This window comes from Haematobia irritans, chromosome 1 (assembly GCF_050003625.1).
Source record: "Haematobia irritans isolate KBUSLIRL chromosome 1, ASM5000362v1, whole genome shotgun sequence".
NCBI classification, from domain to species: domain Eukaryota; kingdom Metazoa; phylum Arthropoda; class Insecta; order Diptera; family Muscidae; genus Haematobia; species Haematobia irritans.
The window spans coordinates 190,214,178-190,240,349 of NC_134397.1; the positions used below are offsets into that span (position 1 = coordinate 190,214,178).

The 26,172-nt window shown below is 30.0% G+C and overlaps 1 protein-coding gene across 1 annotated transcript in view; it reads left to right on the forward strand.

Annotated features, from left to right (window-relative positions):
• Positions 1–26,172, forward strand: part of LOC142234013 (odorant receptor 13a-like) — a 102,072-nt gene that overhangs the window by 43,989 nt on the left and 31,911 nt on the right. Inside the window, exons 8-9 of the mRNA XM_075305075.1 lie at positions 292–437; positions 614–669. Of these exons, the coding sequence (XP_075161190.1) occupies positions 292–437; positions 614–669 (202 nt within the window). The remainder of the gene's footprint in view (positions 1–291; positions 438–613; positions 670–26,172) is intronic.

The following is a 26,172-nucleotide window of genomic DNA, read 5'->3' on the forward strand; positions in this document are numbered from 1 at the left end:
ATGAATGAAATTTTCGTTATTTTAATGAAGAATTCACGAAGAATAGTTAATGAAGAATTCTTCGTAAAATTAACGAAGAGAATTCTTTCGGTGTATCGGTTCATAACTGTAAGTAAGGTTCGGCTGGTGGAACCTACGGTCGTATATACTTGTTTTAAGTGAAAGTGCTTACGAAGTACAATAATCATGTATTGAATTTCTCCAACTTCGGCACAATACTATTGCTTTGATAAGTTAGTTTTCCCACTGTGTACCCACTCTATTAAACATATATAAAAATACAATAAACAGCTATCGCAATAAAAATGTCATTAAGTCAAATAAACTCGTTGTCTGCTCTTGTGCCTATCTACGATGCTTGTGACACCATCTACAAGAAATTGCGCCATGGGCCAAAACAATCTTCCACGCCTGTGGCTTCATTGCTGGATGTGCTGGTAATGATTATATGAGTGGCTGATGCCAAATCTTTTGTGTTAACCATTAACTGAACTTTGGTCGTTATTGTCATTTATCTAGAGAGGGCATGAAATTTATTCACCATTAGCGAATGATGTGAATGACTTTGTGCTGTACTTTCATTTTGTAATATCAATAAATTCCAATTTTGTAGGGTAGAAGCAATACTTTTTGTACTCAAAATATTTCAGAATACTTGCAAATAGAAGAGTATTTGGTTTTTAAATATTTAAAGATTTATTCAAAATAAAAGGATATTGGTTGTTTGTTCGCAGAAGCAAAAAAAAAAATATAATTTTAGGTAAGGCATTTAGTAGGCTGACCTATAAAGGAATCTGTTAAGGATGCACTTATAGTCTACGTATACAAACATATATAAGATGCATATAGGCTCCATATACAACGATTTGTCGTTTTGGGCCTTCTTAGGTCGCCATGAAAAAATATGAAATTCTGTTAAAAATGATGAACTTATATACATTGAAGAAAAAATTGTTTATTTTTTAAACATGACGTCATTTCTTATACCCCTATTTCAAAATTCACAAACTAAAAACTTTGTAATAATTAGCAGTTTTTATACCCTCCACCATAGGATACCCCATCCTTATTAACTTTGTCATTCCGTTTGTAACACATCGAAATATTGTTGTAAGACCCCATAAAGTATATATATATATATATATATATATATATATATATATATATATATATATATATATATATATATATATATATATATATATATATATATATATATATATATATATATATATATATATATATATATATATATATATATATATATATATATATATATATATATATATATATATATATATATATATATATATATATATATATATATATATATATATATATATATATATATATATATATATATATATATATATATATATATATATATATATATATATATATATATATATATATATATATATATATATATATATATATATATATATATATATATATATTCTGGGTCATGGTGAAATTCTGAGTCGATCTTAGCATGTCCGTCCGTCCGTCTGTTGCAATCACGCTAACTTCCGAACGAAACAAGCTATCTTGAAACTTAGCTAACTTGAAACTTAGCACAAATAGTTGTTATTGATATAGGTCGAATGGTATTGCAAATGGGCCATATCGGTCTACTTTTACGTATAGCCCCCATATAATTGGGCCCCCAAATTTGGCTTGCGATTAGTCTAAGTGAAGCAAAATTCATCCGATCCGGCTGAAATTTGGTACATGGTGTTAGTATATGGTGTCTAACAACCATACAAAAATTGATTCACATCGGTCCATAATTATATATAGTCCCCATATAAACCGATCACCAGATTTGACCTCCGTAGCCTCTTGGAAGACCAAAATTCATCTGATTCAGTTGATATTTGGTACGTGGTGTTAATATATGGCCTCAAACAACCATGCAGAAATTGGTCGAAATCGGTCAATAACTACATATAGCCCCCATATAAACCGATCCCCCGATTTGGCTTGCGGAGCCTCTAAGAGAAGCAAATTTCATCCGATCCGGCTGAAATTTGGTATATGGTGTTATTATATGGTCTCTAACAACCATGCAAAAACTGGTCCACATCGGCCCATAATTATATATAGCCCCCATATAAACCGATCACCAGATTTGACCTCCGGAGCCTCTTGGAAGACCAAAATTCATCTGATTCAGTTGATATTTGGTACGTTGTGTTAATATATGGCCTCAAACACCCATGCAAAAATTGGTCGAAATCTGTCAATAATTATATATAGGCCCCATATAAACCGATCCCCAGATTGGACCTCCGGAGCCCCTTGGATGAGCACAATCCATCCGATACGGTTGAAATTTGGTACGTGATGTTAGTATATGGTATCCACCAACCATGCAGGAATTGGTTCATATCAGTCCATAATTATATATAGCCCCCATATAAACCGATCACCAGATTTGACCTCCGGTGCCTTTTGGAGAAGCAAAATTCATCCGATCTGGTTGAAATTTGGTACGTGTGGTAGTATACGATATTTAACAACCATGCCAAAATTGGTCCATATCAGTCCATAATCATATATAGCCCCTATATAAACCGATTCCGAGATTTGGTTTTGGAGCCTCTTGGAGGAGCAAATTTCATCCGAGTTGAAATTTGGTACATTGTGGTAGTATGTTATATGACCGTTAACAACCATGCCTTACTAGGTCCATATCGGTCTATAGTTATATATAGCCCTTACATAAATCGATCCCCAATCACACAAAAATTGGTCCATATCAAGTTCATAATTGTATATAGCCCCCTTATAAGCGACACCCATATTTCAATTCTGGCTCTCTACGTACCGTGCAAATTCCATATCGATTCGTAATTAAAGGGTGGTTAAATTGTAAGGGCCGATGTTGAATGTGAACCACACCTAAACGCCAAGTTCTTTTCCGAATTTTATTTGACATTTCTCTATTTCAGACTTACTCAATTTGAACCATGGAGAGATACACAATCCAACAACGTGTTAAAGTTATCCAGACTTGTTATGAAAATTTTCGAAGAAAATCATCTTCAGAAAATCATCTTCAGGCACATTTTCACCTCAATCGATTCGTCAATAAACAGAATTGCCGCATTTGGGCGAATGAGAATCCAAGAGTGATTGTCGAAAAACCAATGCACCCACAAAGAGTGACTGTTTGGTGCGGTTTATAGGCTGGCGGCATCATCGGACCGTATTTTTTCCAAAATGAGGCCGGTCAGGCAGTTACTGTGAATTGTGTTCGCTATCGTGAGATGATAACGAACTTTTTATGGCCCGAATTGGAAGATATGGATGTGGACGATATGTGCTTTCAGCAGGACGGAGCCACTTGCCACACAGCTAACGAAACAATGGCTCTTTTGCGCAACAAATTCAATGGCCGTGTTATCTCACGTAATGGCGATGTCAATTGGCCGCCAAGATCATGTGATTTGGCACCGTTGGACTTTTTTCTTTTGGGTTATTTGAAAGAAAAGGTGTACGTCGATACGCCAGCAACAAGTCAAGAGCTAAAGGATGAGATAATTCAGCACATTAACGGCATAGAACCTCCATTATGCCTCAGCGTCATCGAAAATTTGGACCATCGGATGGAGGTGTGCCACCGAGGTCGTGGCGCCCATTTGGCCGATATTTTTTTCCATACATAATTGAGTAATACCAATATATAATAATAAAATTACAATAATTTCCTAAATAGTTTGTGTTTTATTCAAAATCAAAATAGGACCTTGAAAATTTAACCACCCTTTATTTGTAGACTTACCTATACATACCTTTTTTGTCTAATATATACCACGTATAGTTCGGATTCATCCTCCATAACCTAACCTAACCTAACCACGTATGGACTAACTCACAATTTAGAAAACGGTGTTAAGAAGTTTTAAGATACCACAACGCAAGTAATTCCATTGTGGATGAGTCTTTCGTAGAAGTTTCTACGCAATCCATGGTGGAGGGTACATAATATTCAGCCTGGCCGAACTTACGGCCGTATATACTTGTTAGGTTTAATATTCTTGATACTTTTTTGTTTTTGGTAAATGACAACTCTCGGCTTGTTTTGATGATGCCATTGTATCCTCAGGATGTTTTGTTATTTTCCCTTGAGACTGCATAATTACGTGACATACTTTTGCCAAAAAGAGCTGTTTAATGGAGCAAGGTTAATTGAAATTATTGCTGTTTACAAGTGCACTAGGTCACTAAAGTACACTAATGAGGCCAATTTTCAACTAAGGGACAGCCACTTCAACGTAATGCTAATTAAAGAGAAATTGTAGGGATATTTATTGCTGTTGACATTTGGTTGCTTTAATTTGTGGTGAAATTGTACTCGAGAAAAAAATTAAGCCGTAACATCTTTATGATAATGTAACAAAAGGTGGCCATTAAAAGGTATTGGTTTGTAATATAAATAGAGTTATTTTACAAAGATTGATTTTGATGTTTAGTAACGCATACATTTTTATTCTAAACCAGCAAAAAATGTAAATTTTGAAGCACTAAAGTTATGGTGTCTATTCGACACAAAATTTCCAGTGAAGATTTTAGCGCCTTTTTGTTAACATAAAAAGCTAGAATACCTTTACAAGCCTAATAAAAAAATTTAAATAATGGTGATGAAATTATCGCACTTTATGATGATGAAATTATCGCACTTTAGTTTCAATACACCCAGTGTTGCCAGAAGTAGGGGTTAGTTTTTTTCCTAATATTTAGCGTCTTGTAGGTACACCATGTATTGGGCAAGCTTTGCCGGCTTCTAATTTCCTGCTAAAGGCCCCCAAAATGTAAAACTTAAAAAAATTTTATTTCTATAGAAAATATTGTCAAAATTTCATTTCTATAGAAAATTTTGTCAAAATTTTAATTCTATAGAAAATTTTCTCTAAATTTTAATTCTATATTTAATTCTATAGAATTTTTCTCAAAATTTTATTTCTATAGAAATTTTTTTTTCTATAGAAAATTTTGTCAAAATTTTAATTCTATAGAATTTTTCTCAAAATTTTATTTCTATAGAAAATTTTCTACAAATTTTGTTTCTATAGAAAATTTTCTAAAGTTTTTATTTTTATAGAAAATTTTGTCAAAATTTTATTTCTACAGAAAATTGTTTCAAAATTTTATTTCTATAAAAAAATTTCTCAAAATTGTATTTCTATAGAAAATTTTGTCAAAATTTTATTTGTACGGAAAATTTTCTAAAAATTTCATTTCTATAGAAAATTTTGTCAAAATTTTATTTCTATAGAAAATTTTCTCAAAATTGTATTTCTATAGAAAATTTTGTAAAAATTTTATTTCTATAGAAAATTTTCTCTAAATTTTAATTCTATAGAATTTTTCTCAAAATTTTATTTCTATAGAAAATTTTCTCAAAATGTTATTTCTATAGAAAATTTTGTCAAAATTTTATTTCTACAGAAAATTGTTTCAAGATCTTATTTCTATAGAGCATTTTGTCAAAATTTTATTTATACAGAAAATTGTTTCAAAATGTTATTTCTATAGAAAATTTTGTCAAAATTTTTTTTCTATAGAAAATTTTATAAAAATTTCATTTCTATAGAAAATTTTCTCAAAATTTTATTTTCATAGAAAATTTTCTCAAAATTTTATTTCTATAGAAAATGTTGTCAACATTTTATTTCTACAGAAAATTGTTTCAAAATTTTATTTCTACAGAAAATTTTGTCAAAATTTTATTTCTATAGAAAATTTTGTCAAAATTTTATTTCTACAGAAAATAGTTTCAAAATCTTGTTTCTATAGAACATTTTGTTAAAATTGTTTCAAAATTTTATTTCTATAGAAAATTTTGTCAAAATTTTGTTTCTATAGAAAATTTTGTCAAAATTTCATTTCTATAGAAAATGTTCTCAAAATTTTATTTCAATAGAAAATTTCTCAAATTTTTATTTCTATAGAAAATTTTCTGAAATTTTATTTCTATAGAATATTTTGTCAAAATTTTGTTTCTATAGAAAATTTTGAGAAAATTTTATAAAAAATGCTATTTCTATAGAAAATTTTCTCAAAATTTTATTTCTATAGAAAATTTTCTCAAAATGTTATTTCTATAGAAAATTTTGTCAAAATTTTATTTCTACAGAAAATTGTTTCAAGATCTTATTTCTATAGAGCATTTTGTCAAAATGTTATTTCTACAGAAAATTGTTTCAAAATGTTATTTCTATAGAAAATTTTGTCAAAATTTTTTTTCTATAGAAAATTTTATAAAAATTTCATTTCTATAGAAAATTTTCTCAAAATTTTATTTTTATAGAAAATTTTCTCAAAATTTTATTTCTATAGAAAATGTTGTCAACATTTTATTTCTACAGAAAATTGTTTCAAAATTTTATTTCTACAGAAAATTTTGTCAAAATTTTATTTCTATAGAAAATTTTGTCAAAATTTTATTTCTACAGAAAATTTTTTCAAAATCTTGTTTCTATAGAACATTTTATTAAAATTTTATTTCTACAGAAAATTGTTTCAAAATTTTATTTCTATAGAAAATTTTGTCAAAATTTTGTTTCTATAGAAAATTTTGTCAAAAATTTCATTTCTATAGAAAACGTTCTCAAAATTTTATTTCAATAGAAAATTTCTCAAATTTTTATTTCTATAGAAAATTTTCTGAAATTTTATTTCTATAGAATATTTTGTCAAAATTTTGTTTCTATAGAAAATTTAGAGAAAATTTTATAAAAAATGTTATTTCTATAGAAAAATTTCTCAAAATTTTATTTCTATAGAAAATTTTATCAAAATTTTATTTCTATAGAAAATTTTCTTAAAATTTTATTTCTATAGAAAAATTTCTCAAAATTTTATTTCTATAGAAAATTTTCTCAAAATTTTATTTCTATAGAAAATTTTCGCAAAATTCTAATTCTATAGAATTTTTCTCAAAATTTTATTTCTATAGAATTTTTCTCAAAATTCTTTGCTCTTCAGCCGAAGGTTCAAAAGCGTCAACTTTTCATTTGACAACTTCCGCTTGGAAGCGTATGTGACGTCGAAGCGAATAGTTAGCAAAGATCTTAACCTAAAAAACGAGCTCTAAATTGCCCAATGAGGTCAAGTAATCATGTCCCACGGCAACGTCAGGGATTCCCGAAGTTATCAAACGGGCACTCTTCAGCATCCACCATTCATTCCAAATCTATCAGGAACACCATTTCACCAGGTTCTCCGTCTAAAAATAACAACATGCTATTGAAATATGCTTTGAGGTGATCAAAACCCTTCTCTTAGTATATAACCCTGAGATAACAGGCTGTGACTGTTATCTCAGGCTCATTTAGACTTTTCAGTTCAATGTTATATCGCAGTGGTTGTGATCGAGATGAAATCAAACTTGGAAATTCTGTCGTAGTAAATAAAGTACCTCCTATCTAGAGATTTTTTTAAATAAAAAAAAACAAGACTTCGGTTTTATCTGCGTATAATGTAGTTTAATATTTATTTCGAATTGTTCTATTTTTCGTTCAGTTAAGTTAAAATGAGTTCTTTAAGATTGTTGTGTTATATCCAATTTTTCTAGTTGATTTCATTCACCTTATGGCTGATGTCGAATGTACTGAAGAAAAAACTAGAAATAGTTGAATGTAGAAGAATGAGAAACAAAAATAAACGCAAAACAAATCCAACTTCCTTTCCTTTAATCACTATGAAAAAAAAAACAAAGAAACTACATTATCAAGTGAAGAAAAGCGGAAAGCAAAAATAATTCTACAACTATAGGTAGTTGTTGCTAATTAAAAACACCTGTTATCGGAAGTTTACTATGTCAGTTATTCAACATTCTCATTAGGTATCTTAAAAAAAAAAGTAGTCAGGAAGCTAAAACAAACAACTCGGATACCTGTATCAGGGCATATTTCATGAAAGCACGCAAAATATAATACAAATAGTATGCTTCGTATTTTGAGGATGGTAGAGGAAGAGCTTAAATGCTAAGAAGATCCAAATTAGCCTTTTTGTGGTGGGGGTGTGACCCACCAATTTTGATTGGGAAATTTTTGTAATCGCTCAATATGGTAATTTTTACACGCACACATAACCAATCATAAATCTTTGCAAAGCCCATGTTAATCCCTCAGTATTCGTGACTATCCTAAAATATGTTGAAAAACCTGGAACTAATGGCTAATTTGTTATTACGCTAATACTTTTTGTTAAACAAATTATAAAGTTTTTTTGCGAAATTGATTCGTTATTATTGCAAAACACGCTAATTAGCTTATTTCGTTCATTAAGTAATAAAATTGGCCTCAGCGCCATATGGCATTATAGAGGCTCGTTGGACTCATAATTTCCTGACGACCAAGAACATATATAGTTTATGGGGTCTGAGACTTATATTTCGATGTGTTACAAACGGAACCATAAAGTTACTATACCCGCTACCTATACTGAAAAAAACATAACCGGTTTCAAGGGTTTTGTCTTTTCAATAATGATTTCGTTATCGATTTCGAGCCAAAGAAGCGGAGAATTTAAGTAAGGACACTTTTAAAATAGAATTATCTTTTAAATTAAAATTTTGCGTACTTGATTTTTGCGTACTTCTATTTTTTCTTCATACGACCACGAACATTTTCAAATTTAGACCCGACTTCAAACAGAAATTTTTCTTTGTTTCAAACAAAATTTGTCGATTTTTAGCTTTGTAGCCAAGATGCAAAAAGTAAAAAGAAAATTTCTTTCATGTTGCGATACCCAATTTTAAATTCTTAACTACAAGTATAAAATGACTCCATTGAACAGTTTGTTGGCTTTTGAGCAGGAAAATGCGTCTTCCATGCTAAGCAATTCGTATTTTAAGGACTTGAAACCATTTGCACGGCTCAAACGAATCAATTGAGTTGAATAGAAAACACCTGTCATTGTTTCCCTCTGATGCAGCAGCTCAAAATACAACACCCCGGAGTGTTGTTCCACACCGAAAAAAAAAAATCGGATGTTAAGCTTTAGCTAAATTTAACTTATTTTTATTGCAAAAAATCTAATTGTTTGTAGTTACATTTTATTATTTTTTCGAAACTTTCCACAGCCCAATGAAATGTTCCTTCTTTAACTATGTCTCAAACATTTTACTAACTAACAAGTAAGGAAAGTCTAAAGTCGGGCGGGGCCGACTATATTATACCCTGCACCACTTTGTAGATCTAAATTTTCGATACCATATCACATCCGTCAAATGTGTTGGGGCTATATATAAAGGTTTGTCCCAAATACATACATTTAAATATCACTCGATCTGGACAGAATTTGATAGACTTCTACAAAATCTATAGACTCAAAATTTAAGTCGGCTAATGCACTAGGGTGGAAAACAATGTTAATAAAAAAAATATGGAAAATATTTAAATCTGAAGCAATTTTAAGGAAACTTCGCAAAAGTTTATTTATGATTTATCGCTCGATATATATGTATTAGAAGTTTAGGAAAATTAGCCATTTTTACAACTTTTCGACTAAGCAGTGGCGATTTTACAAGGAAAATTTTGGTATTTTGACCATTTATGTCGAAATCAGAAAAACATATATATGGGAGCTATATCTAACTCTGAACCGATTTCAACCAAATTTGGCACGCATATCTACAATGCTAATTCGACTCCCTGTGCAAAAATTCAACTAAAAATTGGCCTCTGTGGTCATAAGAGCGTAAATCGGGCGAAAGCTATATATGGGAGCTATATCTAAATCTGAACCGATTTCAACCAAATTTGGCACGCATAGCTACAATGCTAATTCTACTCCCTGTGTAAAATTTCAACTAAATCGGAGATAAAAATTGGCCTCTACGGTCATATGAGTGTAAATCGGGCGAAAGCTATATATGGGAGATATATCTAAATCTGAACCGATTTCAACCAAATTTGGCATGCATAGCTACAATGCTAATTCTACTCCTTGTGCAAAATTTCAACTAAATCGGAGCAAAAAATTGGCCTCTGTGGTCATATGAGTGTAAATCGGGCGAAAGCTATATATGGGAGCTATATCTAAATCTGAACCGATTTCAACCAAATTTGGCACGCATAGCTACAATGCTAATTATACTCCCTGTGCAAAATTTCAACTAAATCGGAGCAAAAAATTGGCCTCTGTGGGCAAATGAGTGTAAATCGGGCGAAAGCTATATATGGGAGCTATATCTAAATCTGAACCGATTTCAACCAAATTTGGGACGCATAGCTATTATGCTAATTCTACTCCCTGTGCAAAATTTCAACTAAATCAGAGTTAAAAATTGGCCTCTGTGGTCATAAGAGTGTAAATCGGGCGAAAGCTATATATGGGAGCTATATCTAAATCTGAACCGATTTCAACCAAATTTGGCACGCATAGCTACAATGCTAATTCTACTCCTTGTGCAAAATTTCAACTAAATCGGAGAAAAAATTGGCCTCTGTGGTCATATGAGTGTAAATCGGGCGAAAGCTATATATGGGAGCTATATCTAAATCTGAACTGATTTCAACCAAATTTGGCACGCATAGCTACAATGCTAATTATACTCCTTGTGCAAAAATTTCAACTAAATCGGAGCAAAAAATTGGCCTCTGTGGTCATATGAGTGTAAATCGGGCGAAAGCTATATATGGGAGCTATATCTAAATCTGAACCGATTTCAACCAAATTTGGCACGCATAGCTACAATGCTAATTCTACTCCTTGTGCAAAATTTCAACTAAATCGGAGAAAAAATTGGCCTCTGTGGTCATATGAGTGTAAATCGGGCGAAAGCTATATATGGGAGCTATATCTAAATATGAACCGATTTGCTGATATTTTGCAAGTTTTTCGAGACGCATAAAGTATTCGGATGTACGGAATTTGAGGAAGATCGGTTGATATACACGCCAATTATGACCAGATCGGTGAAAAATATATATGGGAGCTATATCTAAATCTGAACCGATTTTTTCCAAAATCAATAGGGATCGTCTTTGAGCTGAAACAGGACCCTATACCAAATTTTAGGACAATTGGACTAAAACTGCGAGCTGTACTTTGCACACAAAAATACATCAACAGACAGACGGACAGACAGACAGACAGACGGACATCGCTAAATCGACTCAGAATTTAATTCTAAGACGATCGGTATACTAAACGATGGGTCTCAGACTTTTCCTTCTTGGCGTTACATACAAATGCACAAACTTATTATACCCTGTACCACAGTAGTGGTGAAGGGTATAAAAATGGACATAAAGTTCATTTACCGTACACATAAGTTCAATATCAACTAAAGCAAATGAAAATGTTCGTACGATTCCCAAAAATAGTAAGAATGAACTACAGTGTGCTTAAAATTGTCATGATTTGGCGCCAATGATTTTATATACCCACCACCATAGAATGCGACGGGGTTATAATAAGTTTGTCATTCCGTTTATAACACATCGAAATATCGATTTCCGACTATATAAAATATATACGTATATTCTTGATCAGGGAGAAATTCTAAGACGATATAACCATGTCCGTCTGTCTGTCTGGCTGTCTGTTGTAATCCCGCTACAGTCTTCAATAATGAAGCAATCGTGCTGAAACTTTGCACAAACTCGTCTTTTGTCTACAGGCAGGTCAAGTTCGCAGATGGGCTATATCGGTCTAGGTTTTGATATAGTCCCCATATAAACCGACCTCCCCGTTTGGGGTCTTGGGTTTCTAGAATCCGTAGTTGTTATCCAATTTGCTTGAAATTGGAAATCTAGAGGTACCTTAGGACCGTAAAGAGGTGTATCAAATATGGTGAGTATCGGTCCATGGTTTGGTATAGCCCCCATATAAACCGATCACCAGATTTGGCTTGTCGAGCCTCTAAGAGAAGCAAATTTCATCCGATCCAGCTGACATTTGGTACATGGTGTTAGTATATAGTCTCTAATAAGCATGCAAAAATTGGTGCACATCGGTCCATAATTATATATAGCCCCCATATAAACCGATCACCAGATTTGACCTCCGGAGCCTCTTGGAAGACTAAAATTCATCTGATTCAGTTGAAATTTGGTACATGGTGTTAATATATGGCCTCAAACACCAATGCAAAAATTGGTCGAAATCGGTCCATAATTATATATAGCCCCCATATAAACCGATCCCCATATTTGACCTCCGGAGCCCCTTGGAAGAGCAAAATTCAACCGATTCGGTTGAAATTTGGTACGTGATCTTAGTATATGGTATCCAACAACCATGCAGGAATTGCTTCACATTAGTCCATAATTATATATAGCCTCCATATAAACCGATCCCAAGATTTGACGTCCGGTGCCTTTTGGAGAAGCAAAATTCATCCGAAATGGTTGTAATTTGGTACGTGGTGGTAGTATATGATATTTAACAACCATGCCAAAAGTGGTCCATATCAGGCCATAATCATATATAGCCCCCATATAAACCGATCCCGAGATTTGGTTTTGGAGCCACTTGGAGGAGCAAATTTCATCCGAGTCAGTTGAAATTTGGCACATTGTGCTAGTATATGGCCGTTAACAGCCATGCCTAACTAGGTCCATATCAGTCTATAGTTATATATAGCCCTCAGATAAATCGATCTCCAATCACTCAAAAATTGGTCCATATCAAGTTCATAATTGTATATAGCCCCCTTATGAGCGACCCCCATATTTCAATTCTGTCTCTCTACGTACCGTGCAAAAGTCCATGTCGAATCGTAATTATTTGTAGACTTACCTATACATACCTTTTTTGTCTGATATATACCACGTATGGACTAACTCACAATTTAGAAAACGATGTTAAGAAGTTTTAAGATACCACAACCCAAGTAATTCGATTGTGGATGACAGTCTTCAGTATAACTTTCTACTCAATCCATGGTGGAGGGTACCTAAGATTCGGCCTGGCCGAACTTACGACCGTATATACTTGTTTCTTCTCTATCGGTTCAAGTTTTGATATAGCCCCCCATATTAGCATATAGATGCAATTTTTGTCTGATTTACCTGAAATTGGATTTGATTTCTTGAACAATTTTTTGCGTCATAGTTTTATGTTACATATACGACAAATTATTTCCTTGGGTATTTTAAAAGATTTGTGCGTAATACCTACACCAATGTGAATGAAACTTAACGCCATTGTTTTTGAAGCTTTATTTAATTTCAACACTTATAAAAATGTTTTTGTATTTCTTAGAATATAACACCTCCATGGTGGCAACTATTCATTTCTTTGAAAAGTTTCGTATTTGCTTAACTTTTTTTAATCTCTTTATAAATTAAAAAAGTTTTTTAAAGTTTTCGAAATATACTTTTGAAGGCTTTGTGTTCAGGTGCAGAGTATAAACCATAATGGTCGACGGTTACTGGGACATTTAACAAACTGACAAAACAATGAAATAAAAGTTTTAAATGCCACCCCATAAGAAGAAGGTCAAATATGTTTAAATTTAATGAAATATTGTCTCATGGCCACAAACACATCACACTGAATATTTAAATTACAAATTAGGAAAATAAAATAATTAATATCATTTTAATTTATTCGAATTTGTACTTCCTAACATATGACGGGGATGTGCTTATCATATCATTGAGTTAGTAGAATATAACTTCAGCTTGATTTTTGACCACGTTAATTAATTCTTGTTCTGTATGAAGGTTACAATTGAAGATGTGATATATTAGTCTTGTATAGACTGCAAGGCATAATTTTAATTATATTACACAGAAAAAAAAATAATAATATCGTGGGGACAAAGACTTCATGTCCTTAAAATACGAATGCGAATTTTGTTAAAAGATGCATTTCTCTGATATAAAGTTGTTTTCCTGGCCAAATCCTGGTCAATTAAATCGTTTTGTCTTTATAATTAAGCGATTTTACTTCAAATTTGGAATCCTAATATGAAAGAAAATTATAGTTTTACCAAGGTCAACATGGTTTTAATACTTCTGAAAAAATCTTAACAATTAATGGAATCTTTAATATTGTTGTATTCTGCATCTTGACTACAAATAACTTTGTCATTCCGTTTGTAACACATCGAAATACTGCTCTAAGACCCCATAAAGTATATATTCTCTGGGTCGTGGTGAAATTCTGAATCGATCTAAGCATGTCCGTCCGTCTGTTGAAATCACGCTAACTTCCGAACGAAACAAACTATCGACTTGAAACTAGGCAGAAGTAGTTGTTATTGATGTAGGTCGGATGGTATTGCATAGAGCAAAATTTATACGATCCGGTTGAAATTTGGTACGTGGTGAAATTTGGTACATTGAGCTAGTATATGGCCGCTAATAACCATGTCAAACTTGGTCCATATCGGCCTATAGTTATATATAGTCGATCCCCAAAAATAATCTACAAAAAAATTTCATTTCTATAGAAAATTTTGTCAAAATTTTATTACTATAGAACATTTTGTCAAAATTTTATTACTGTAAAAATTTTTGTCAAAATTTTAGTCCTATACAAAATTTTGTCAAGATTTTATTTCTATAGAAAATTTTGTCAAAATTTTATTTCTGTAGAAAATTTTGTCAAAATTTTATTTCTATAGAAATTTTGTCAAAATTTTATTTCTATAGAAATTTTGTCAAAATTTTATTTCTATAGAAAATTTTGACAAAATTTTATTTCTATAGAAAATTTTGTCAAAATTTTATTTCTATAGAAAATTTTGTCAAAATTTTATTTCTATAGAAAATTTTGTCAAAATTTTATTTCTATAGAAAATTTTGTCAAAATTTTATTTCTATAGAAAATTTTGTCAAAATTTTATTTCTATAGAAAATTTTGTCAAAATTTTATTTCTATAAAAAACATTTTCAAAATTTTATTTCTATAGAAAATTTCGTCAAAATTTTATCACTGTAAAAAATGTTGTTAAAATTTTATTACTATACAAAATTTTGTAAAGATTTTATTTCTATAGAAAATTTTTTCAACATTTTATTTTTATAGAAATTTTTGTCAAAATCTTATTTCTATAGAAAATTTTGTTTTGTTTTTTTTATTTCTGCAGAAAATTTTGTCAAAATTTTATTTCAATAAAAAACATGACATAGAGAACTATATCAAGATTTTATTTCTATAGAAAATTTTGTCAATTTTTTTTTCTATAGAAAATTTTATCAAAATTTTATTTCTATAGAAAATTTTGTCAAAATTTTATTTCTATAAAAAATATTGTCAACATTTTATTTCTATAGAAAATTTTGTCAAAATTTCATTTCTATAGAAAATATTGTCAAAATTTTATTTCTATAGAAAATTTTTCAAAATTTTATTTCTATAAAAATATATTGTCAAAATTTCATTTCTATAGAAAATTTTGCCAAAATTTTATTTCTATAGAAAATTTTGTCTAAATTTTATTTTTACAGAAATTTTTGTGAAAATTGTATTTCTATAGAAAATTTTGTCAAAATTTTATTTCTACAGAAAATTTTGTCAAAATTTTATTTCTATAAAAAATATTGTCAAAATCTTATTTTTATAGAAAATTTTGTCAAAATTTTATTTCTATAGAAAATGTTGTCAAAATGTTATTTCTATAGAAAATTTTGTCAAAATTTTATTTTTTATAAAAATTTTTGTCAAAATTGTATTTCTATAGAAAATTTTTTCAAAATTTTATTTTTTATAGAAATTTTTGTCAAAATTGTATTTCAATAGAAAATTTTGTCAACATTTTATTTCTATAAAAAATATTGTCAAAATTTCATTTCTTTAGAAAATTTTGTCAAAATTTTATTTCTATAGAAAATTTTGTCAAAATTTTATTTTTGTAGAAATTTTTGTCAAAATTTTATTTCTATAGAAAATTTAGTCAAAATTTTATTGTTATAGAGTTTTGCTATAGAGCAGCCAGAGTTTTATACCGATTTGCTTGAAATTTTGTACAATCATAACACTTAATCGTGTAGTCAAGTGTGCAAAATTTGATTGAAATCGGTTTAGATTTAGATATAGCTCCCATATATATCTTTCGCCCGAAATGGACTTATATGGCCCCAGAAGCCAGATTTTTGGCCGAATTTGGTTGAAATTTTGCACTAGGAGTACAATTAGTAGCATAGTCAAGTGTGAAAAATTTGATTGAAATCGGTTCAGATTTAGATATAGCTAATATATATATATATAAATATATATATATATATATATATATATATATATATATATATATATATATATATATATATATATATATATATATATATATATATATATATATATATATATATATATGTATATATATATATATATATATATATATATATATATATATATATATATATATATATATATATATATATATATATATATATATATATATATATATATATATATATATATATATATATATATATATATATATATATATATCTTTCGCCCGATATGGACTAATGTGGTCCTAAAAGCCAGAGTTTTGGCCCAATTTGGCTGAAATTTTGCACAGGCAGTAGATTTAGCATTGTAGCTCTGCGTGCCAAATTTGGTTGAAATCGATTCAGATTTAGATATAGCTCCCATATATATCTTTCGCCCGATATGCACTTATATGGACCCAGAAGCCAGAGTTTTATCCCGATTAGCTTGAAATTTTGCACAAGGAGTACAATTGGTAGTATAGTCATGTGTGCCAAATTTGATTGAAATCGGTTCAGATTTAGATATAGCTTCCATATATATTTTTCGCCCGATATGGACTTATATGGCCCCGGAAGCCAGAGTTTTGCCCTAATTTAGTTGAAATTTTGCACTAGGAGTACAATTAGCAATATAGTCATGTGTGCCAAATTTGATCGAAATCGGTTCAGATTTCTGATTTCGACAAAAATGGTCAAAATACCAACATTTTCCTTGTAAAATCGCCACTGCTTAGTCGAAAAGTTGTAAAAATGACTCTAATTTGTCTAAACTTTTAATACATATATATCGAGCGATAAATCATAAATAAACTTTTGCGAAGTTTCCTTAAAATTGCTTCAGATTTAAATGTTTCCCATATTTATACCCTTCACCACTACTGTGGTACAGGGTATAATAAGTTTGTGCATTTGTATGTAACGCCAAGAAATAGTGGTCATAGACCCATCCTTTAGTATACCGATCGGCTTAGAATTAAATTCTGAGTTAATTTAGCGATGTCCGTCTGTCTGTCTGTCTGTCTGTCCGTCCGTCTGTCTGTATATGTAATTTTGTGCACAAAGTACAGCTCGCAATTTAAGTCCGATCGTTCTCAAATTTGGCATAGGGCCGTCTTTTGGGCAGAGACAATCGCTATTGGTTTTGGAAAAAATCGGTTCAGATTTAGATATAGCTGCCATATATATTTATCCCCGATGTGGTCATAGTTAGCGTGTTTATCAACAGATTTTCTTGAAATACCGTACATCCAAATATTTTATGAATCTCGAAAATCTTGCAAAATATTAGCCAAATCGGTTCAGATTTAGATATAGCTCCCATATATATCTTTCGTCCGATTTAGACTCATATGACCACAGAGGCCAAAGTTTACTACCGATCTTCGTGAAATTTTGCACAGAGGGTAGAATTTACATTCTACCAATGCTTGGTAAATTTGATTAAAATCGGTTCAAATTTAGATATAGCTCCCATATTTATCTTTCGTCTGATTTGAACTTATATGGCCACAAAAGCCAGAGTTTTTCCGTGATTTGCTTCAAATTTTGCACAAGGGGTACGTTTAATAGTATCGTTACACTGAAAAAACAGTGAACCCACCAGAAAGAAAAATTTCGGTTAATTAAGAAAATTTTGAATATTTGTAGAAAATTTTAACTAAGCAGTATAACAAACGCTGGCATCACGCCGATGTCATAAAACTAAGTAAATATTTTTCGACAAATTCAAGAAAATTTATTAGACATAATTAAGTTTTTTCACTTGTTAAAGAAAATTTTGTAGTTGGAAGGAAAAAATTGGAGTTCAAAATTGCAAGAATGTCTTTAGTGACATACGAAGTTCATGATGAACGCATTTGTAATAAAATTTACAAATTTAAAGAAATATTGAACTATTTTGTGGAAGACACGAATTTAGTTAATCTTTATGCTTCAGTTGAGTATATTTTTTTCCTCGGGTTTAGTTAATTTAACTAACGTACACAAAAAATTATTACAGTAAAGAAAACTTTCTCCAAACATAATAATTCCATGAACTAAAATAAAGTTAAATTGGCTTTAGTGAAATAGAGAGTTCACGTTTTTTTGAGTGTAAGAGTGTCAAATTTTGTATTCTCTGAGGAAACTATCCAGTCAATTGGAGGAAAATCCCATTGAAAATGGCTCTAAAATATGAAACAGTCTACCATATTTTCCCAACTCTGGTGTACGTATATATGGGAGCTATATACAATCTCAACCAATTTTGACTAAATTTGACATGGATAGTTGGAATAATAATTCTGCTATCTATGCGAAATTTCACGTAAATGGGAGTATAAATTTGGTCCCCCTGGTCATATGAGTGCAAATCGGATGGGAGATATATATGGGAGCATATCTAAATCTGAACCGATTTCAACCAAATTTGCCACAATTACCTATACTACTAAACGTATCTTGTGCGAAATTTGAAGCAAATCACGGCAAAACCCTGGATTTTGAGGCCTTATAAGTTCAAATCGGACGAAATATATATATATATATATATATATATATATATATATATATATATATATATATATATATATATATATATATATATATATATATATATATATATATATATATATATATATATATATATATATATATATATATATATATATATATATATATTTCGTCCGATTTGAACTTATAAGGCCTCAAAATCCAGGGTTTTGCCGTGATTTGCTTCAAATTTCGCACAAGATACGTTTAGTAGTATAGGTAATTGTGGCAAATTTGGTTGAAATCGGTTCAGATTTAGATATGCTCCCATATATATCTCCCATCCGATTTGCACTCATATGACCAGGGGGACCAAATTTATACTCCCATTTACGTGAAATTTCGCATAGATAGCAGAATTATTATTCTAACTATGCATGTCAAATTTAGTCAAAATTGGTTGAGATTGTATATAGCTCCCATATATACGTACACCAGAGTTGGGAAAATATGGTAGACTGTTTCATATTTTAGAGCCATTTTCAATGGGATTTTCCTCCAATTGACTGGATAGTTTCCTCAGAGAATACAAATATGGCCAAAATTCTAACACTTTACACAAAATTCTGTGATGATTTCCCCATATCTTAGCCATATCCTACACACTGCAATGCCAAAATTTCCACAGAACGGATGAGTTTTAAATAAGGCTCCAAGTCGCCCGACTAGACCAAATAGTATATCACAACCCACACTTGACCACATATCTTGGCGAGATCTAACCAATATCCTTGTAAAATCGCCACTGCTGGGTAGCAAAAATTGTAAATATTACTCTTATTGTCCTATATCTCGAATACATATGTATCGCCTGAAAAATCATAAATCTCTTTTGTACAATTGCATTAAAATTTCTCTCGCTTCATATTTCCCATATTTTTTACTATCATTGTGTTTTATCCCAGGGCGTTAGCCGATTGAAATTTTAATTCTAGAGTTTTTGTAGAAGTGCAAAAAATTGTTTCCATTAACAGTATTTGTATCTGGAAATGCAAACTTTTGTATAGCTCCCAGCTAATTTTAAGTAGTTGAGATGGTAACACAAATGTTTGTCTACATAGTGGTGAAGGGTATAATATAGTCGAGTGGTGAAGTGTATAATATAGTCCGCCCGACTTTAGACTTTACTTACTTGTTTTTTACTAAAATTTTGTTCCACCCTAGTGCATTAGCCAACTTAAATTTTGAGTCTATAGATTTTGCAAAAGTCTATCAAATTCTGTCAAAATCGAGTGATATTTAAATGTATATATTTGGGACAAACCTTTATATATAGCACCCAACACATTTGACGGATGTGATATGGTATCGAAAATTTAGATCTACAAAGTGGTGCGGGTATAATATAGTCAGCCCCGCCCGACTTTAGACTTTCCTTACTTGTTTTTATAGAAAATTTTGTCAAACTTAATTATATACGTATTTCGAATTATATACGATAATTCGATTATTTCTATGCCATCCATGGTGGAGGGTACATAAGATTCGGCCTGGCCGAACTTGCCGCCGTATATACTTGTTTTAAAGTTGTGTTTTACTTAAAACTTGGCATAATCTTCACTTGTAGTCGAGTCTGAATTTGGAAATTTAAGTAGTCGTTCACACGTATTTAATGGACTTTGAAGAAAAAAGCTGGAAAATTAAATTTCTTTTCTAGAACTAAATTTCTTTTCTAGAATTAGCGTTGCCGTAGGGAATTTTCAAAATATGCTTTTTTGCCACTTTTTGAAAATTCCCAATAGCAATCGTCGAAAAAAGCGGCACAATTTGTATTTCATCAAAGTAAGCTTGGAAAAAATGTGTTCAGCGCAAGTACTGCTATGAGGTAAAGTTTAAATATATTTTGCGAATTCATACAAATTGGGAAACAAATGGTCGTTAAAATTATTTTTTATATTGCCTACTTTGGACCAAAAATCTTCCACTTTGTTACTCTCAAATAATTGTCTATAGTCCCGATAATGTCAGATTTAGACTCTTTAGACTTCAGCTTTTTTATAAAATCATCAGGCATTTTAATTATATTTATGCGAATCTAGAAATCTATAATATAACATTTTTTTTGTCCTTTATGCTAATTCTTGATAAAATCTGATTACAAATAGTTTGGTAAAATTTTACAATATTTATTTTAACTGTTAACTGTTGTTAGAGACCATATACTAACTTTACGTACCAAATTTTAACCGAATCGGACGAATTTTCCTCATCCACGAGGCTCCGGAGGGGATCGGTTTATATGGGGGCTATATATAATTATGGACCGATGTGGACCAATTTTTACATGGTTGTTACAGACCATATACTAAAACCATGTACCAAATTTCACCAAATACTAACACCATGTACCGGATCGGATGAATTTTTCTCCTCCAAGAGGCTCCGCAAGCCAAATCTGAGCACCGGTTTATATACGTAAAAGTGGTCAGATATGGTCCATTTGCAATACCATCCCACCTACATCAATTGCGTGATTTCAACAGACAAATATACCCCTCATCCTATGGTGGAGGGTATAAAAATATAACTATCAATATTGTCGAGTTAAAACGGCTATATTGTAGCCGTGCTACGTCATTGTGGGATATTAATTGTTTAGAAATATTACTAGCTACACGCTGGTCTTCTAGGGGACTGAACCTGCGATGGTGTTTGTGTAAAACAGGTATAGTGCCTTTGATTGCCTAACCGTAACAAAAACTTCAAGTATATAACGAAAATAGGATTTATGTTCAAATGAAGTTTCCCACAATTGCTTTTTACACTCACAAAACACAATTGAAGTTGTCTAACAAAACTTATGCTAGTTCTTCTCTTTGCCAAAATCTACGATAAAAAGGGCAATTAAGTACAATTCCAAAGAAAGATTCTTAGAACATTCAAGCATACAAAAAGAACAAAAGATAGTTAAGAAATCTATGCTACCAAGTATGTGAGCAATTTGACTGCAAAAGTTCAACAAAAGATTCCTCGTCTTGACAAAAAAAAAACTTTGAGAATGTGAAGTACGACAAAAAAGATATTCAAATACAAGCAATAAAAGAAACGAATGGAAGAAAGAACTAAAAAGGCAATATACCACAGACGGCATTGTGCAGTAAGATAATCAAATGGAGCAGCGTAGATCGCAAACTGAAAGCAACTTATGCTATGGTCACACTGGGCAAATATTTGACAGAAATCCAAAAAGAATCCGTCGCCACATCCAAACCAGAAAACATATTTAGCTCATATTGGATATATAACATGATGGTAGGATTATTTTCCAAAAACCGTATCAAGATATTTGGAAAATTGTTCTGAAAAAATGTTTGACACTCACTTTGGTGAAATATTTGCCTAGTGTGGCCATAGCCTTAAGATAGTCAGAATAAGTTTTAGTGAATTTCGTTGCAAAAAAAAAACATTTTTTGGATACATGTTTGTTTGGTTGCTTGGAGGTGGATACTGAAGTCAGTGACAAATTCCATACTGAAAAAAACCCAAATCTAAAAAATAAACTATCACAAAAGTTATTTAAATTAAAAAAATTATATTCGATGAAAAATGTTACTGATTCAATTAATTGTTTAATTAAGACAAAAAAAAAAACAATTGTATTAGTTAACTGTTTACTTGCGTCAAATATTTTTTTTAATTGTGATTGATACTAGTATTCTGTGATTGAAGAAGTTTCAATTACGACTTTTCGAAAATAGGACCAAAGCTCACCGATTTGGGTGACAGAGCGTCTAGATAGAAATTCGCTACTTTATTTTTCGATAATTGCTCATTCAGGGGGACCTCCCCTTGGGGGGACCTCCCCTTTGCTCGACTATTTCTAAGTAGAGTGAATATCCCAAAAACCCGATTTACTTGAAATTTGGAAAAAAGACATGCGGCGAGGATATGAAATAAATATGGGGTATCTGAGTTTTTAATCTATTCCCGGGGAAGGGGACCTTCCCCTTGCCCGACTTTTTGAAAATTCAACCAAGGTTCTCTGATTTGCTTAAAATTTTCAAGGAATCTTGAAAGACAGTTCTAGACATAGATCCGATACTTTATTTTTCGATATTTGGTCGGGGTGGAGGACCTCCCCTTTGCCCGACTTTTTTTATAGTACAGTGCAAAAAATTAATATTTTTCAAAACTCTGTAAATTTGCAGATAACCTGGGGGAGGCTATGAAATTAATATAGGGTACATGATTTTTTAATATATGGTCACGGAGAAGGGACCTAGCCTGTGCCCGACTTTTTCCTTAAGTACATACAGTGAAAAAATACACTTCTATGATTTACGTGACATCTACAGAGGACGTGAGGGAGGTTATGAAATTAATATAGGTTAGCTAATTTTGAGACATTTGGACGGGAAGAGGAACCCCCCCCCCCCCCTTTATGACATCGATACGGTGTACAAAATTTTTGGATATTTAGACGGAAGGGGACTTTCTTCTTGTCCCATGTCGTGAAACTTGAAGAAAAGTTCCTAGATTTTCTTGAACTTGAATTTTCAACAGAACTTCTTTATTTTTCGATATTTGATCGGGGCGTCCCTTTTTAAGAAAGTAGAGCAAAATCTACACTTCTCCGATTTACTTGAAATTTACAGGTAACGTGGTAGAAAGTATGATTTTTCGGCGAGGGACGAATGAGAAGGTTCGCCTTGGGACGAATGAGAAGGTTCCCCTTTAAATAAAAAATCTAAATTTCAATGAAATTAGCAGGCAACCTAGAGGCTACTTCGTTTTCCGGAAAGACATGTCCTCCGTGCCCAACATTTTAACATTGACAAACCATGAAAGAAGGGGCCACCTTCCTCCCCGACGTTATTTTAAGAGGGACCATTTTACACTTGCATATTCCCGGTATTTCAGTATATAAACGAAAAAGAGAGAAAAAGGAGTACTTCACTTTGTGTATCAAACTTTTCCCGAACCTCATGACATTTTATTTCTACAGAAAATGTTCTAAATTTTTTTTCTAAAGAAAATTTTTTCAAACTTTTATTTCTATAGATAATCTTGTCAAAATTTTATTTCTATCGAAAATTTTGTTTAAAGTTTATTTCTATAGAAAATTTTGTCAAATTTTATCTTCATAAAAATTTTATCAATATTTTATTTCTATAAAAAATTTTGTCAAAATTTTATTTCTATAGAAAATTTTGTTTCTATAGAAAATTTTGTCAAAATTTTATTACTATAGAAAATTTTGTCAAAATTTTATTACTATAGAAAATTTTATAAAAATTTTATTTCTATAGAAAATTTGTTCAAAATTCTATTTCTATCGAAAATTTTGTCAAAATTTTGTCAAAATTTTATTTCTATAGAGAATTTTGTCAAAAAAATATTTCTAAAAAAATTCTGTCAAAATTTTATTTCTACAGAAAATTTTGTCAAAAATTTATTTCTATAGAAAATTTTGTCAAAAGTTTATTTATAAAGAAAATTTTGTCAAAATTTTATTTCTATAGAAAATGTTGTCAAAAGTTTATTTCTAAAGAAATTTTTTCAAAAATTTATTTCTACAGAAATTTTTGTCAAAATTTTATTTCTATACAAAATTTGTTCAAAGTTTTATTTCTATAGCAAAATTTTGTCAAAATTTTATTTCTATAGAGAATTTTGTCAAAAAAATATTTCTAAAAAAATTTTGTCAAAATTTTATTTCTACAGAAAATTTTGTCAAAAATTTATTTCTATAGAAAATTTTGTCAAAAGTTTATTTCTAAAGAAAATTTTGCCAACATTTTATTTCTATAGAAAATGTTGTCAAAAGTTTATTTCCAAAGAAATTTTTTCAAAAATTTATTTCTAAAGAAATTTTTGTCAAAATTTTATTTCTATACAAAATTTGTTCAAAGTTTTATTTCTATAGCAAAATTTTGTCAAAATTGTATTTCTATAGAAAATTTTGCCAAACATTTATTTCTATAGAAAATTTTGACAAAATTTTATTTCTATAGAAAATTTTGTCAAAATATTATTTCTATAGAAAATTTTGTCAAAATTTTATTTCTACAGAAAATTTTGTCAAAATTTTGTTTCTATAGAAAATTTTGTAAAAAATTTATTTCTATAGAAAATTTTGTCAAAATTTTATCTTCATAGAAATGTTGTCAATATTTTATTTCTAAAGCAAATTTTGTCAAAATTGTATTTCTATAGAAAATTATTTCAAAAATTTATTTCTAAAGAAAATTTTTTCAACATTTTATTCCTATACAAAATTTGTTCAAAATATTATTTCTATAGAAAATTTTGTAAAAATTTTATTTCTATAGAGAATTTTGTCAAAAAATTGTTTCTATAGAAAATTTTGTCAAAATTTTATTTCTATAGAAAATTTGTTCAAGATTTTATTTCTATAGAAAATTTTGTCAAAATTTTAGTTCTATAGAAAGTCAAAATTTTATTTATATAGAAAATATTGTCAAAATATTCTTTACAAAAAAAAAAAATTGTCAAAATTTTATTTCTATAGAAAATTTTGTCAAAATTTTATTACTATAGAAAATTTTGTAAAAATTTTATTTCTATAGAAAATTTATTCAAAATTCTATTTCTATCGAAAATTTTGTCAAAAGTTTATTTCTATAGAAAATGTTGTCAAAATTTTATTTCTATAGAAAATTTTGTCAAAATTTTGTTTCTATAGAAAATGTTGTCAAAATATTGTTTCTGTAGAAAATGTTGTCAAAATATTGTTTCTGTAGAAATTTTTGTCAAAATTTTATTTCTATAGAAAATTTTGTCAAAATTTTATTTCTATAGAAAATTTTGTCAAAATTTTATTTCTATAGAAAATTTGTTCAAGATTTTATTTCTATAGAAAATTTTGTCAAAATTTTAGTTCTATAGAAAGTCAAAATTTTATTTATATAGAAAATATTGTCAAAATATTCTTTACAAAAAAAAATTGTCAAAATTTTATTTCTATAGAAAATTTTGTCAAAATTTTATTACTATAGAAAATTTTGTAAAAATTTTATTTCTATAGAAAATTTATTCAAAATTCTATTTCTATCGAAAATTTTGTCAAAAGTTTATTTCTATAGAAAATGTTGTCAAAATTTTATTTCTATAGAAAATTTTGTCAAAATTTTGTTTCTATAGAAAATGTTGTCAAAATATTGTTTCTGTAGAAAATGTTGTCAAAATATTGTTTCTGTAGAAATTTTTGTCAAAATTTTATTTCTATAGAAAATTTTGTCAAAATTTTATTTCTATAGAAGGTTAGGTTATGTGGCAGCCCTATGTATCAGGCTCACTTAGACTATTCAGTCCATTGTGATACCACAGTGGTGAACTTCTCTCTTATCACTGAGTGCTGCCCGATTCCATGTTAAGCTCAATGACAAGGGACCTCCTTTTTATAGCCGAGTCCGAACGGCGTTCCACATTCCAGTGAAACCACTTAGAGAAGCTTTGAAACCCTCAGAAATGTAACCAGCATTACTGAGGTGGG